This window comes from Arachis hypogaea, chromosome 6, assembly GCF_003086295.3.
Source record: "Arachis hypogaea cultivar Tifrunner chromosome 6, arahy.Tifrunner.gnm2.J5K5, whole genome shotgun sequence".
Taxonomy (NCBI): domain Eukaryota; kingdom Viridiplantae; phylum Streptophyta; class Magnoliopsida; order Fabales; family Fabaceae; genus Arachis; species Arachis hypogaea.
Genome location: NC_092041.1, coordinates 107385030 through 107401297, shown reverse-complemented (window position 1 = coordinate 107401297; position 16268 = coordinate 107385030). Strand labels below are relative to the sequence as shown.

Sequence of the window (16268 nt, the reverse complement as noted above, 5' to 3'; positions counted from 1 at the left end):
TTTTTTCTTTCTTTTTAAAATAATTAGATTTGTTATATATTTTTTAATTAAATTTTGATATAATGTTAGATAAAAAATTTTATGCATCTGTTTAATTATGTATTATAATTAAAATATTATTATTATTATTATTATTAAAAATAAAAAATATATTTTAAATTAGTAAATTAATCAATTTAGGGTACATATAATAGAACAAAAGATAAAAAAATAAGTAATAAAGATGAATAAATTGAGAATAAAATAAAATATATAAAGTCATGAAAAGAATAAAATATTAAATTAATACCTAAATTATAATTGTTTGAATTAAAATTTATAATTAAAAATATTAAAAAGAGAAACAATAAAATTGGGAGATACATAGAGTTATGGAGAGTTATATAAAAAAGAGAAAATTCCACTCTCTTTCCCTGCGAGATGCTAAAATGACACTCACATCCCCTCTATTTATAAAATATACATTCTCCTCCCTTATAACTTTTAAAAAAGAGAAAATTCCATTCCCCCTCCCCTGCAAGATGCTAAAATGACACTCCTCTCTCCTCTATTTATAAAATGTACATTCTCCTCCCTTGTAACTTTTACAAAACATCTTCTTTAATCCATTTTAATTTTTTTGTGTTAATTAAGGTTAACGTTATCCATTTTTCAAGAAAAATAAATTATTTTTTACAAAAATACCCTTTAACAAAAAATTTATTTGTTTGTCATTAAATTTTGCTTACTAAAATATCTTTTAATAATTTTTTTATTGATTAAATTATATTTTTACCAAAATATTTTTAAAAAAATTTAATAATTAAATTTTTTTCTAAGATATCCTTCAATAATTTTTAAATTATTAAATTATGATTTTACCAAAATTTTTGTTTATATTTTTTTATATTTTACTATTAATTTTTTGATATCAATGTATATTATTTTAACATTAAATAAAATTTTTTTACCATTGTTAATATGTATAACCATTAATATATATTGATATTAATATTGAAAAATAATCTTACTAAGAGTTTTTAAATATGAAAATAATATATATTGATATAGAAAAATTAATAGTAAAATATAAAACAATATTAACAAAAATTTTGGTAAAATTATAATTTAATAATTAAAAAATTATTGAAGGATATCTTAGAAAAAATAATTTAATTACTAAATTTTTTAAAAGATATTTTGATGAAAATACAATTTAATCAATAAAAAACTAATTTATTAAAGAGTATTTTGGTAAGTAAAATTTAATGGCAAAAAATAAAATTTTTGTTAAAGGGTATTTTTGTAAAAAATAATTTATTTTTTCTTGAAAGTTGGATAAAATTAACATTAGTTAACACAAAATTTAAAATGGATTAAAGAGGAGGTTTGAAAGTTGGATAAAGTTAACATTAGTTAACACAAAATTTAAAATGGATTAAAGATGAGGTTTTCTCAAAGTTATAAGGGATGAGAATGTATATCTAATAAATAGAGAGAATGGGAGTGTCATTTTAACATCTCGCAGGGGAGAGGAGTGGAGTTTTTTCTAAATTTAAATGTTAAACTTTAAATCTTAAATTTTTTATAAGTGAAAATTAAAAAACAATTTTTACAAAAAATATTTAATTTAAAATATTATATATACTAAAATTAGTTATAATATTTATTTTTGTGTATAAATATATATAATTTTATTTATTTTTAATATATATTTTATATAAATAATTAATTTAATAGTTAATTTTGATTTACATCTAGTGATGTTTTCAATAAATATATAAACTATTAATCGATCATAAATTATTATTAAAAATGATCAACAAGGGATCATCAACCAAATGTTCGGAACTACCCAATCACAAGTTGACTTTGAGGTTAGGAGTCGTTATAATGCTACTACGTAACATACACCAGACATCAATTGAATAAATACTTTTGAAGAGCTTTTTAGGGTTGGGAAAGAATCTTCTGGACCTTAAAGGACTAAATAATAAAAAAATTAATAAAATATATAGGACCGGTTTACAAATAATAAAAAGTAATATGGGGGACAAATTTTAAAAAATTATATTTTGTTATTGATTATATTTCCCAAGCTTCTTAAAATTATGGTCTTCCATTACAGCAGGTATTTCTGTGGCTATTGTAATTATAAATTGATTTTCATAGATGTTATCACTACCATCTTTAAATTTTTATTACACTCTTTATCGGTCTTACCAGATGATCCACCAGTAATGGCCGATGGCGTTAATTGTAGAAGTGAGATTTTGTTAAATCTTACGGTAGAAATATCATGGGAGACAGTTGCTAAAGAAGGAGCAAACACATATGGTGTGTGGTTAACAATAAAGGTAAAGCCTTTGCGATTGAAAAATTCTAAAAAAGTGCCATTTGAATGGCTACCGGAAAAAATAATATAGTCTGTTAAAATAAATTTTCAGTAATGCCATACAGAATCTCTCTTATTCCTTTCATTCACACCAAAAAAATAAAAAAAAAAAAAGAAAAAAAAAAGTCATCTATGATCTATGGCACATTGACACTGGTGTGATACGAAATACCCAAACACCGCAATTTCATTCTCATTTTCCTTTCTCTTTCTGTGCTTTCATGAAAGTATCTATCAGAGATGAAACATTGTGCGGTGTGCATTCTACTTATCGGAATTGTTGAAGGTCTATTCTTCAGCTTAGCTGGTTGCTTCGATTTTCATGGCAACAAGAAAAACAAGAAAAACCAAATCCCTAACTCTTTTGATGACATCCTTTGCTTCGCCAAGGATTCTTCATGTTTCATTTCTTCTCTTTTTTTTTATTCGATTTGATTTTATTCCTTCCGTCTTGGTTTGTTATGGAAATGTAATTTTTTTTTCTTTCCATAAATAATTGATTCATTCATTCTCCAGAACTTATACATATGAAAAGGTAGAAGATGAAATTGTAGAGAGTATAGATAACGTCATTAAATAGTAGGTAGTAACTGAGGATATAGGTTTTCATGAGTTGTGTTGAGTGGGTTATGGGTGTGGCCCATATGACAAAAACAAAAAAAAAAATCTCATCATCAATTTCTCCAACAAAAAAAAAATCGATCATTAAAGATTTGGTCTAATTAAACCATATTGTACCGATTTGTAAATATATTTAATATTTGGTCAAAATTAGCATTACCAACAAGTTCAGTACGGAAGCCATCTCCATCATTCATATGGAATATTTTTACATGGTTCTTTAAGGACCAAATTATACTTTTTCCACCAAAGGCATTCTTTACTTTTGGAGTTGAAGTAACGTTTTCTTTTTTTTTATATGTTAAAGAGTAGTTAATACTTTTGGAAACTTATCACATGTTTTGTTGTACTTGAGTGGAACATGTTATTTTGTTTTTTTCAACTATCTATATTTAATTTAAAAAATGTAAACGGTGGTGGAGATTCAATATAACTTTTTTTTGTGGATTTATACTAAAAGTAGTGCACATTGGACATTCAACCATTCCAGCCTTTCCTAAGTTTAGAAGGCTAAATCTGTCTTATTTATCCAACTCCATTTAAAACTGGCGCTATGTTTTGGACTTTTGCATAGTTATTAGTTTGTGTTTAAAGTCTTTATTAAACTAACCATAGATCTAAACGTCTATATTAAAATGGATATCATAAAATAATTTTATAAATAAGATATTTTAAAATATAAGATATTTACCTAAAAAATCGGAGTTATTTTAATTTTTTTCACAACGATATAAATCTAAACTTGGTTACCTATTTGTACAAAGAATATCATGTTCTTGTTCTTATTGGTGGAATATGTGATAATTTTTCAATACTTTTTATTTTTATATTTAGAGTCTTTATTATTATCTCTTTTTTTTCTTCTTCATCTCAACACCACCACAATTTATCTCCAATGTAATTATTATTATAGATATTAAATTTAAATGTTAAACTTTAAATCTTAAATTTTTTATAAGTGAAAATTCAAAAACAATTTTAACAAAAAATAATTAATTTAAAATATTATATATACTAAAATTAGTTATAATATTTTTGTATATAAATATATATGATTTTATTTATTTTTAATATATAGTTTATATAAATAATTAATTTAATAGTTAATTTTGATTTACGTCTAGTGATGTTTTCAATAAATATATAAACTATTAATCGATTATAAATTATTATTAAAAATGATCAACAAGGGATTATTAAAAAATAAACTCTTTTAGCTATTAATTGAAACACTTACAAATTAAAGTGATTAATCACGGTATATTATATCCCTCCTTTGAATAAAAAAAACTTTGACATAGTTGAGGCAGCAGACAATTGAGTTAGACTTAGACACGAGTAAGGTTACTGTCATCTTCATATATTTTTTTATATTAAGTTTTCTAAACTATTTACTTATTGGGAACATAGTCCATCGCTATTTCAATAAAGTCAATTAGATTAGGAAAATATTCACACACTATAAAGGAACTAATTTAATAAATATTTTTAAAGTTGAGAATAACATTTTCTGTTTTTTATGTCAAAGAGTAGTTAATACTTTTTATTCTTATATTCAGAATCTTTATTTTTATCTTTTTTTTTTCTTTTTCATCTTAAGACCACCACAACTTATCTCCAATGTAATTATTATTATAGATATTAAATTTAAATGTTAAACTTTAAATCTTAAATTTTTTATAAGTGAAAATTAAAAAACAATTTTAACAAAAAATAATTAATTTAAAATATTATATATACTAAAATTAGTTATAATATTTTTGTGTATAAATATATATAATTTTATTTATTTTTAATATATATTTTATATAAATAATTAATTTAATATTTAATTTTGATTTACATCTAGTGATGTTTTCAATAAATATATAAACTATTAATCGATCATAAATTATTATTAAAAATGATCAATAAGGAATTATTAAAAAATAAACTCTATATCCTTCCTTTGAATAAAAAAAAAACTTAGACATAGTTGAGGTAATAAACAATTGAATTAGACTTAGACACGATCAAAGTTACTGTCTTCTTCATATTTTTTATATTAAATTTTTAAATTATTTTTTTATTAGAAATATAGTCCATTCTATTTCAAAAAGTCAATCAGATAGAGAAAAGATTCTCCTATTACAAAAGAGTCAATCAAATAAATACTTTTTAAAGTTGAAGTAACATTTTCTTTTTTTTGTTAAAAAGTAGTTAATACTTTATTACTTTTAAAAACTTATCACATGTTCATTTGTACTTAAGTGGAAGATATTATTTTATTTTTTCAATTATATATATTTAATAAAGGTGTGCCTGATGTTGGAGGAGGGACGATTATGAGTGAGGAGGCAGATTCTGGAGGACAATTAGTTGTGCTCCTAATGGGCTGGAGAGGGGATCCACTAAAGAGAAACAAAAAACAACCTTGATTCATGCAAACGTGGAAGTGCAACCAAAATATTGGATCTCACTAATTATATTATCTGGGGGATAATAATGGATTATAAATTTCACCCGCGTTTTCAATAAAGAATGAGAAGAATAACTAATGGCATGAGGAGTAATTTTCTTGTTTATGTTTAAAGGAGTGGTATCAATTTCATTCAAAAGATGGAATTCATACTGGACTAGATCATCAAGCGTTTATACAAATGGGTAATATATTGCAATTGGTAAATTTGATAATTGTTTTTGAATATTTGAACAGGTACATAGAAACAAAAGGGAGTACCAAATATCTAATTTGCAATCTATTTAAAAAAAGAAGGCTTTCACAAAACCAATTCTCCAGGTACTTATATAATTAAAGTTTATACCAACCACCTTTTGTCCTAATGCCAATGGAGGCTCCCATTGGGTGTTTAATTGGTTACGATTAGAGACTTACTGTCCAGAGTTCAGTTTTTGGAATTAAACCCTGCAAGTGGGTTGTTTCAGACTTACCTTGTAAAAAAATAAAATAAAATTTGATTTACATCACATTCTTATATTGTTTCTAGTGAATGTAGATGATTTGGGGAAAATAATTGCAACACTCGTCATTGCTCAAAATGACGTTTCATAGGAACAAACTAATGAAACTATGTTATAAGAAACTTATGAAGCTCACAATCAATCAATAATTTTAATTGAATTACAAATTAATCTATATATTAGAACAAACAACCAAATCCACAGCATCGGCATCAGTTGCATTTTTCTTTTCTTTCTTTTTTCAAATTTCTGTGTCGCATAATCGAATCATCAACTCAGAAACCATTCCTAGAGCAAAAGGTATGTAGCTTAAGCTGTACCTGTGAAACTTGGAATAATTAATGATCTTAAACGACCATGCTTTAATTAAAGTTCCTCTTAAAATGTTTCATCTGTGAAATAGTTTTCAAGATACAAATTTATGTCTAGGTCTATTTGGTTTTTGTTTTGCTTTTTCAGTATTTTCAAAGTTTTAGGATTTGCGAAGGAAGAAACAAAAACAATAAAATCCTGTTTATTTTAATTTTCTTTTTCATTATAGGATAAAGTATGCTTTTTGTCCCTAACGGTTGCATTTTTTTTCAAAAATACCCTTAAAGTTTAGTTTTATTCAATTTTGTCCTTAACGTTTTGTGTCAAAATTACTTCTGAACATTATTTCCATGTAAAACTTTAGGGACAAAATTGAAAACTTTCAAGGGTAGTTTTGACACAAATTAAAAACATTAGGGACAAAATTGAATAAATCGAAAACGTTCGGGATATTTTTGAAAAATATTGCAAATGTTAGAGACAAAAAATATACTTTACCCTTCATTATATCATTCATAAAATTATAAAACTCAGAGGCACTAAAATAAAAACAGAATATAGAAACAAAACCCAAATAGACCCTTATTGTCCAAGGTAAACTTACCAAATAAGAGCACCAATCTCAATTATGATAGCAATTATGGTCAACAACTTGTCATGAATCTACAAAAAGAAAGAAGGATATCAATTGTTATGAAAAACAATACGAATTGATCAGACTCCACTATCAAATTGGCAAATAGACAACAGCAAAAAGGTTGCTGACGATTATTCAACATGAGAAATATTACCTTGTCGCCATAGGATGGAGTGTGGTCCAGAGGGTCACATTCAATCCTAAGTGATGACGGGGTAAGACTAAGTGAGTACACAAAGAATTAGTCATTAAATCTCTTCCTTTTACCCATTTCTATTGTTCAATACTCAAGAAAATTAAGGCTTGCAAAATTATCAGCATATTAGAGAAATGACTCTGTATTATCAATGGTGTATGACTTACCAAGAGCGCACATATGAGTGCTATAACCACACATCCGATGTATATGGCTGTTGCAAAAACACGAGCAGTATCAAACATCATTCCGAGTTGTTGTGCAGGTCCAAGAAGAAAGGCTGTGCTGCCAGATATACAACACAAAAGTTGGAAGGTGCATTGAATTGAATCCAGTCTAGGGGAAAAAATTAACTCTAATACAACCAGAAGTCCGAGGACCAATCGAATCTACCTTCCCACTGCTAATACGTTTCCAAAGGTGAATAATAATGCAAATTTGATGGGTTTGGCAAAAACAATCATTGACTGCAAAATAGAAAAAAAAAAAGAAAAAAAAATGAAATATCATGTGTTCAGTTCTCAACATTTGGCTTGCGGTTCGTATTGTACAGAAATTGAAGAAAAGAAAGCTAAAAACCATTGATCACACGGGAATAGAAATTTATCACTTAAAAAATATCACTATTGTTACATTAAGTTATGCACAAGCTTCAATGAAAAATAAATACACCATTGATCCTTGGCTCTGGTTCGTGATGTTTCTCAGATCAATTAATGGGTATTCATTGCTATAGAGTCCTGGGTTAGAGTAACACAAAAACAAGAAGAAAAACATTCCTTGAGGGTGGTCAAGAGATCCTTATTCTCAGATACAGATGCTTTCTGATAAACGAAAAATACCACGAAAATAACTAGAATAGCAACGAAATAACAAAATATAATATCAAAAGCCGTTGTGCTTCCAATAGTTTGAAAAAGCTTTGCACTTTAACTATTTTGTTTCTAATGTCCTAAATTGGACAAACGTTATTTATATATACTTTCTCTTACAGTAAATTTATACTTGGTGAAATAGAAATATACAAACAAGGCGAGTAAAACACATAAATACCGCAGAAGCAGAATAAATATAAAAGTAGCACAGTTTCTCTTATGGTCTTACCAGTAACATGCAAGCAAGACCAGCAATCAAACAAGCTGCAAATCCATAAATTCTCTGCTTCGTCAAGACATAAAAAATGAAAAAAATGTTTAGAGCCAAAAGATCAAAATAAGTTTAGCCAGCAAGGCTTGTTTGAAGAGTTTTGGAAGTACCTGTGTTGGAGAGAGGGAGCAGAGGCCACCTGAATCCTCACCCAACAAGCTCTCCCCTTGCTCTTCATCATCTCCAACTAAAGATTTCCACATTTTTTACACGAGAATTTCTTGCTCACTATTCACACTACAGAAACCAGGAGGGGGAAAAAACTCAATATAACCTAGTGTAGAAATGAAGCAACTTTGTGGTTATAGGGATATATAGAACAAATTAAACCAGATACAATGCAACACTTCAATTTTATTCTATCATATAACCAACGTTTTAAGGCTTCAGAAGAAGCATGCAGCAACTGACGCTTCAGCATATGGCTTAGAAGAATTATACTAAATTTGTATTGTGTCTAATCTTTCCATCCAAATATTAAACAAAAGAACAAGTATCGGAGGCACCACCAAGGAATAGCCTTACCCAAAAGGTGATATTGGAATGGGAAATCTCAACCTTCTGGTAATGTCTATCTGGATATAACTCAATATAATGATTTAGTCACACCTTTAGTTTTGACACTAGAAAATAAGTTGTTTTGTCACTGTTGACTTGTTGAGCATTCCATGCATCCAAAAACACCTGAAAAATCACATTTTAAGATGTTATCTGCCAACATTTTCGACTAGAAAACTTTTAACACATTTCGAACATCTTTCCCTTAACAAGCAACCTCGTGCACTACCATTGAACTCTAAATGTGACCAATACACAAACTCACCTACCTTTGCTGAAATGTGGCAGCATAGGTACCATAATCTAAACCACTTGGTGATGAAAAGTAAATACTTTAATAGAATGATTTCATGGATCACTTCTATCAAAAGCTGAAGTGGTTGAGTAGAGACAAATGAGTGACTTAAAATGGTTTTCTGTCTTTCACTCAAACTTTGGGATTAATGCCCAGAAATAAAACTAAGCTACAATGTCTCAAGTCTCAACACAAGAAAAAGGTCCTACTAACTCTACCAGAAGCCTAATTAAACTTCCACATTACAATTATTTTGGTTTTCAAAGGGTATCCATTGCTGGATAGACTAATCCCTTTCAATGCCGAAGATGAGATTCGAACACCCAACCCCAGGTTAAGAGACTAGATAATGACCCACCATAACACATCCACAAGGTTTTTCTCCATTACAGATAAAAATTTATACCAGACTCCAGTACCATTTTCTTGATACCAAACTCGAAACCTATAAACAAAAGCTCAGCAACAATGATGGAACAAGCTACTATTAAAGTTTTATACTAGTTAACCAACATCAAAACAAAAAGAGAAAATGAATGAAACACGTTATTATTATTATTATTATTATTATTATTATTATTATTATTATTATTATTATTATTATTATTATTATTATTATTATTATTATTATTATAGAAGCTAACGCTTTTCAGTTAGGATTTTGTTTAGGTGAAGACTCACATAAGCGAAGTTAATAGTTGAAAATCCTTAGAAGATTTGACATATTTGATTAAATTATCGTCTAATAATTGTTAACTATTAATTTTACATGAAAACAACTAAGTTTCTACCTGCATTTACTTGTCCCTGAAAGTAAGCGTTCGGGAAAAAAACTCGCAACAAATCTTGCAAAATTCGAGTATATAGAAGAGTTTAATTTGATCATTCTATGAAAGTGGAGATTGGAAAAGGTAGTTACCGGAAATGGCATCAATGCGTTGGTGTTGGAGGAGTGACAAATTCTGAAGGAAAATTTATCGCAACTTTTTGGCTTCTCTTTTTCCTGAAATCCACCTCAACTGACTCACCGTACTCCAAAGCTCTGCAAATGTGTGTTCAACACGAAAGCGTTGAACATCCTAAGGCCTCGTTTGGCAAAGGAAAGAAGTGGAAAGCACAAAGGAAATTTAATTTCTACAATGTTTTGTTTAAATTAAGAAATTTGAAAATTTTTTATTTAAATTTTAATTAAATATATTATTTATCCGTCACCCTCATTCAATATAATTATTTTGATAAAAATAATTTCATACTCAAATCTACAATACATGCATTCACAAATAAACACCAAAAATTATCAAAGAGACATCTTATATTCTTAATTGAAAAAGCATGCATTATAAAATATTAAAATATATTTCTAATAATTTTGTGTATCTATTTAATTAATACTATTTTAAATATAAACACACTTATGGAAAAAGATAAACACGCAGCAAATTACTATATATTAAACAAATTTTAATTGAATTTGTCAAAATAAATACAACCTAAAATAAAATTTAAAATTTACAGAAACAAAATGAAATGCGTATAAAAATTTTGTATTGTTTTAGTTGAGTTCACAAAATATTGAGAATTAAATATATTGATTAGAGATATGCGGATATTTAACTAGTTATTTGTTTATATCCTAATCCATGATAAGAGTTCAAATTTAAAATGATTAAAATCTAATTCACAATTTACAGAATAAGAATCTGCACCACATAACTTGTCCAATCTCATAGAGGTCTACCACAATGGAGTTCAATTTGACTTATTCAAATAAGATGAATTTCAATTAATTCCTACTATCTCTATTACTAATTTAAAAAGAAAATCACAACAACTTTTCTAAACAAAAAGGAGAAACAACTCACTATCAAAAATGGCTTCACAAGTGTTGACTAGCTCATCAGGTACTTTTATAAATATCCTAACACATTGAGGTATTTTTCAAACCCTAACTCATAAAAATTTGTCTCAAATTTTTACTAACTTAGTATCGGAATCTATTGCATATATTACCCATCAACCTCGCCGAAAAACTCAAAATTTTACCTTGTTAGAGAAGACATCAGAACATCCTATAAAAAAGAGTTTGGATCTCACATTTAGACCCAAATGATATTGATTTCGGATAAGTCTTGAAACACTACTTAATAATTATATATCAAATAGAGGCATATAATTTAGTTAAGGTTTTGACACTGAAAATGAATAATTTAAATAACAAAAAGAAAAAAAAACTTGCAGATTAAATAGAAAAAAGTTGCATTGAGTGAGCTTCAACGGGTTCACAGCATGAAATTTCTTGAATGGTTAATCTCACCTCACTTACGAACACAAACAAATAATAATCTAACTTCGCTAACTTGCGTAACACACTCATTGACTTGTTTAGCAAGCAACCAAAATTAGGGAGCTGTAAGCTTATTTCTAATAACTAATAAGAAGTATCCAACAATTCAAGTTTTTTTTTTTTTTTAGTTTTATTTTTCACGTAAACGGTCTAACAATTTTCTTCCAACGATATAATCAAAGCTTTTCCTTGCAATTTGACTGGTAAGAGAAGATACATACGAAATATACTGAGGCTTGCACTAGCTTTTATAGAACGAAGCAATATTATGAGTCCCATTTACAAAACGCCAAGAGCCTAAAGCCACTACGGCTTTTGTTCAGCGCCATAATTCCAAGAAAACCAAACACTAAGAAATTGGGAAAAATTAAAAGAAAATTTTTTTTTCCCACTTTTCTGTTTTCTTTCCTGTACCTATGGTTTGATTAAAATTACAGCTTAGGTTAACTATGAGGTTCCCACTAATGAAGGGGATGGGTTAGGCTCCTTGTGGAGAAACAATAATGTCATCCTGATCTGTGTATATTATAGTCCTAATTCATGAACTTGCGGCAGTTCGGAGCTTTGCATAAACAAGGGACTTTAAATTCATCTGGCTCATCAGGATCAAACAAGTAGTCATACCTGTCAGATACATTCAAGATTAAGTTAATTTGAACAAACAAAATGTATGCTGAAGTTGCAACACAAGCACAAGCACATTGCATGAACATGGCAGCACAAGCATGAAAACATGCAAACATGAAAAGATCTAGAGAGAGAGAGATACGTTAGCTCATCGCCAGCCGTTACATCAGTCTTGGCAATGAGTGCGATCCGGCTCTCATCATCACCTACACTCATGATCCTTGCATAGCAATTTGGCATACACTGTGTTACATGAACGAAGATCCAGTAAGATGGGAGTATTAATAATCAATGGTAAGGGTACAGGGGGAACAATAATGTACAAAACCAATAAATATCAGCCATGATTGGCCTCTCCAACAGGTACATATTCAGCTTCAAGGATTTCATATTCATACACATTAAATGATTTCACAATCACAAGTTTCAACAAAATAGGTTGACTAGTTTGATGTTGTTTTAAGTTAGGTTGACTTACAAAATGGTTAATTAGCCTTGCTATATTTCCTTTATCAGTGGCATCTACTACCACTTCTTCACTTATCTTAAATAGCTGCCAAGAGAGAGAAAACAACCCAATTTAGTGTTACACAACATGAACAATGAACAAGAACAAGAAATATGAATCTAGAGGCCACAAACACAAAGGATTAACTCACATAGCAGTCTTTCCTTCTAATCTATAGCGTGCCTCCCTGAGATCCGCAATGCTACGTCTCACTTGTTCACCACGATATTCAAGAACCTGTTTTGAATTAAATCATGCTAATTATCAAGGGTTGTGTTCTGATTTACTGTGAAATTTAAAATACATAATGCACCAATGGGACTTCAGAATCTTTTCATATTTGAGCATGACAATACCATTTCTCCTTCTTGAATATTTCTACGTGCAAAAAGTCCCCATCCATGAATGCCTGATCTACCAAAGCAAACCCTTTCATTTTCGGTTCTCTGGAATCATGCAAGTTGTACCCACAACATAATCGGAAATTGAGTACAAGGGCCAATAAAACACTCAAGAGATTATTTTACCTGTAAGTGGTAAAGGCGCTCTCTGAAAGAAGAAAATGCCTGAGGCTCCTGTACCACCTGCTTGAGGGAAAGAGATAAGAAAGAAAGCAAAAGATGAATCCTTTATGTACCAGGAAAAAAAAAAGGAAAAAGAAAAAAAAAACGTGAATCTTTCATTTCTTGAGAAAATATAGGAGAAGAAAGAGTATTTACTTTGGGAGCATTCAAACTCTGTATTGCATCTAAAGGATGATGGTAGGGACCCCTCACATGATGAGGAACGGCATCAGCTGCTGATTTCTAGCAAGTGGAAATCCCAAAAATGAGTGAAGGGGCATAGTTTATGAGGAGAGATAACAGTGCCATGGACATACTAGAGAGATGAAGATAGTGTACAGAGAGTGAACAATTCAAAGAAAAGTTCATAAACCATGGTATTTCACTGGTAAATTCCATTAATTTATGATCGAAAAAACAATTTAACTTGAAGTATGAATTGCACCGAAAATGTAAAGAAGTATCAAGAGTAAATGTTACATTGACTAAGCATTATGTTACAGATTTTGCAAATGAAAATAAATCTCTGCATCTTACCTTTTTGGTGTAGTTTGTTCTTTGAAAGATTCGACATCTAGCGGCAGAGAATGGCTCATGTTCAGTATCATCTGCTTGAGGGGTTTCTTCTACCTTTGTTCTTCTAGAGGAAATTAGCCTGGAACCCCTTTTTTTCTTAGTTTGTAGAAGACTTTTAGTTGAAATGACCCCAAGGGGGGTTTGCATAATCAAAACAGTGTCTGGATTGGGAGCCCTGCAAGTAATATTAAAACAAAAAGCTGACAGTAATATTCAAATGAATCTTAAATTCATACTTGAGGAATTCAAAAAAGAGTAAAAATTGTGGCAAAAGCAAACTCTAAAAAGGAAACCGTATAAAGGGACAAAGAAGAAAGTATTGTCTCTTTTGTTGTAATTGAAGATTCTATACCTGTGATAAGCACAATAGGAAACCATTTTTGTTGTCTGTTTACCATTTTTCTCCGACATGTGCAACTGCATTTAAGCAGGAAAATTTAGAGAAAAAAAAAGTCTCTAAATTATCTATAAGAAAATGCAACATGTCAACTAAACATTAGTCATGATGCATAACTGAACTGAAATCCAAATTGTAAGAGGTTAACAACAATTCGCAAATGGAAGCCCGAAATAATAAATAAAAAATAAAAACCAGAGTTGATCCGACCTCCATTCGGTAGCCAGCCCTTGATGCACACATGGCATGGAAATAAGTAGAACACTTGCAACATTGTGCGCATGAACCATGAATTTGCTTACAAATAACACAAATCTGAAATTCAACAAACACAATTTAGATTAACATAGACATAAAGAAGGAATAAGAGACGTCAAATAAAAACCATTTAGGAAACCTGTATCTATATCATTTTACAATTACGTTTTCTAAAGAAACTGGGTATTGATATCTCACCTTAACAAAAGAACTTGACGGAATACTAAGAATACCCAAAGCAGGCTCCATCTTCTCATCACTAGCAAAAGCCACTTCAGGCCGAAACCAAGCACAAGTGACATGAACCCATAATGTGTCAATATCTGTTGGCTTTAGAGCACCACCTAAGGAACGATCAACTTCCATGCGAAAGCTTGGCCGTGGCAGTGGCCGTGGCCATGGCCCAATAGCACAGCCATGATGATGCTAACCACTAGACCAAATGCAGAAACTAAAAACATTAGAAAACCATCAACCTCACGAGGACCAGCTACCATTCTGTCGACTGCTTTGTATACCAGAATTCCAGCAAGCAACCATATCAATTGGATGGAAACAAAAGCCCCAAGAATCTCTATTCTAAAATATCCATACGATTGGCGGGGGTAGCTTCCCATCCAGCAGCCTATAAGGAAAATAAGGAAATGGCAAAGGCTGCAACATCCGAAAGCAAATGTGCCGCATCAGTTAATATTGCAAGACTGTTGGCTTTGATCCCTCCAATTACTTCAACAGTCATGAAAACAAAACAAAGGCCCACTGCTATCGAAAGCTTTCGCATGGAAGTTGATCGTTCCACAGAATCTTTAGAGATGGATCCTGCATTTGCAAAAAGACATGTGCTTCCATCTACAATATATACCAAAAATAATACAATCTTTAGAGTTGGAAAGAAAAGATAACAAAAGCATAAACTCCTCCTATCATTAATGAAGCAACACCAATAATAGCAGGCATCAACAATTTAGGGAGTATGGACAATATGATGAAAAGACTTGATGAAACTACTATGAGTAGCTGCTGTTTCATCGATAACCCACTATTAGACTATTAAGTATTAATCATAGCAATTATATACATCATAGGCTTTAATTTGTCTAGCCTAATTTTGTGGTCAAATCAATTTGTTTAGTCTAATTTTAATAAAAACATAATTTAATTGATTATATATATTAAATTTTAATTATTAAAAAAATATCTTAAAAAAAGTATTTTAAACATCTTTTTTAAAATAATTCATATATAATAATAATAAGAGGAGTACTAGCTGCTATTAATAATACAATAAATGTGATAGCTGCATTATATATATATATATATATATATATATATATATATATATATATATATATATATTCTCCCACTTTCGTACCACAACTATTTATTTTCTTTTTTCGTTTTTTTACATTAATTAGTTTGTGTTTAAAGGCTTATATCTTGAGCACTTTTTTTCCTTTTAAATACTTTACAAGTAATAATTTATAATTTTACTATCTATCTTTGCTAATAAAACAAAATGACATACCTACTAAATGTTTATTATGCCATAGAGAGTATTTTTTCTAAAAATTGGTCGAAATTCTTTGAAAATATTTAATTGTTAGAAGGGTATTATACTATATATCATATAATCCTCAAATTGACCATTCGCTTTTTTATTGGGCCACAGGCTTAATTTACGTTTTTGAAAATTGTGCTTATTTTAGATATGACATATAGGTTTTCAACCCAATATACTGTTTTTGTCTTAGGTAACCTCTTAATGTAAACCAAGTTCACGTCCAAAAACATTCTAACCAAGTTTGTCCATTCTACCTTTCTGCTTAGCCCAAAAAAACTGGCTTTCTGATTTCTAGTTTCTACACGACTCTTCGTACTTTTGTAGTCGTACTATG

At 29.3% G+C, this 16268-nt stretch overlaps 2 protein-coding genes across 3 annotated transcripts; both read right to left on the bottom strand.

Annotated features, from left to right (window-relative positions):
* Nucleotides 1–5926: 5926 nt before the first annotated feature.
* LOC112697422 (uncharacterized) lies at nucleotides 5927–10229 on the bottom strand. Of its 2 annotated transcripts, none has more exons than XM_025750593.2 (8): nucleotides 10020–10229; nucleotides 8773–8931; nucleotides 8358–8484; nucleotides 8206–8259; nucleotides 7495–7568; nucleotides 7269–7386; nucleotides 6873–6931; nucleotides 5927–6276 (listed from the first exon to the last, which is right to left on the bottom strand). In XM_025750593.2, the coding sequence occupies exons 3-8, from the start codon at nucleotides 8448–8450 to the stop codon at nucleotides 6198–6200; spliced, it is 477 nt and encodes a 158-aa protein (XP_025606378.1). In that variant the 5' UTR covers nucleotides 8451–8484; nucleotides 8773–8931; nucleotides 10020–10229; the 3' UTR covers nucleotides 5927–6197. The 2 variants fall into 2 exon arrangements, with proteins under 2 accessions (XP_025606378.1, XP_025606380.1); XM_025750595.2 differs by having other exon boundaries at nucleotides 8857–8931.
* Nucleotides 10230–11662: 1433 nt separating this feature from the next.
* LOC112697423 (histone-lysine N-methyltransferase ATX5-like) lies at nucleotides 11663–15183 on the bottom strand. The gene is made up of 11 exons (XM_072197551.1): nucleotides 14572–15183; nucleotides 14326–14430; nucleotides 14071–14135; nucleotides 13680–13893; nucleotides 13299–13385; nucleotides 13107–13163; nucleotides 12936–13025; nucleotides 12731–12816; nucleotides 12550–12624; nucleotides 12214–12314; nucleotides 11663–12068 (listed from the first exon to the last, which is right to left on the bottom strand). The coding sequence occupies exons 1-9, from the start codon at nucleotides 14737–14739 to the stop codon at nucleotides 12612–12614; spliced, it is 885 nt and encodes a 294-aa protein (XP_072053652.1). The 5' UTR covers nucleotides 14740–15183; the 3' UTR covers nucleotides 11663–12068; nucleotides 12214–12314; nucleotides 12550–12611.
* Nucleotides 15184–16268: the final 1085 nt, after the last annotated feature.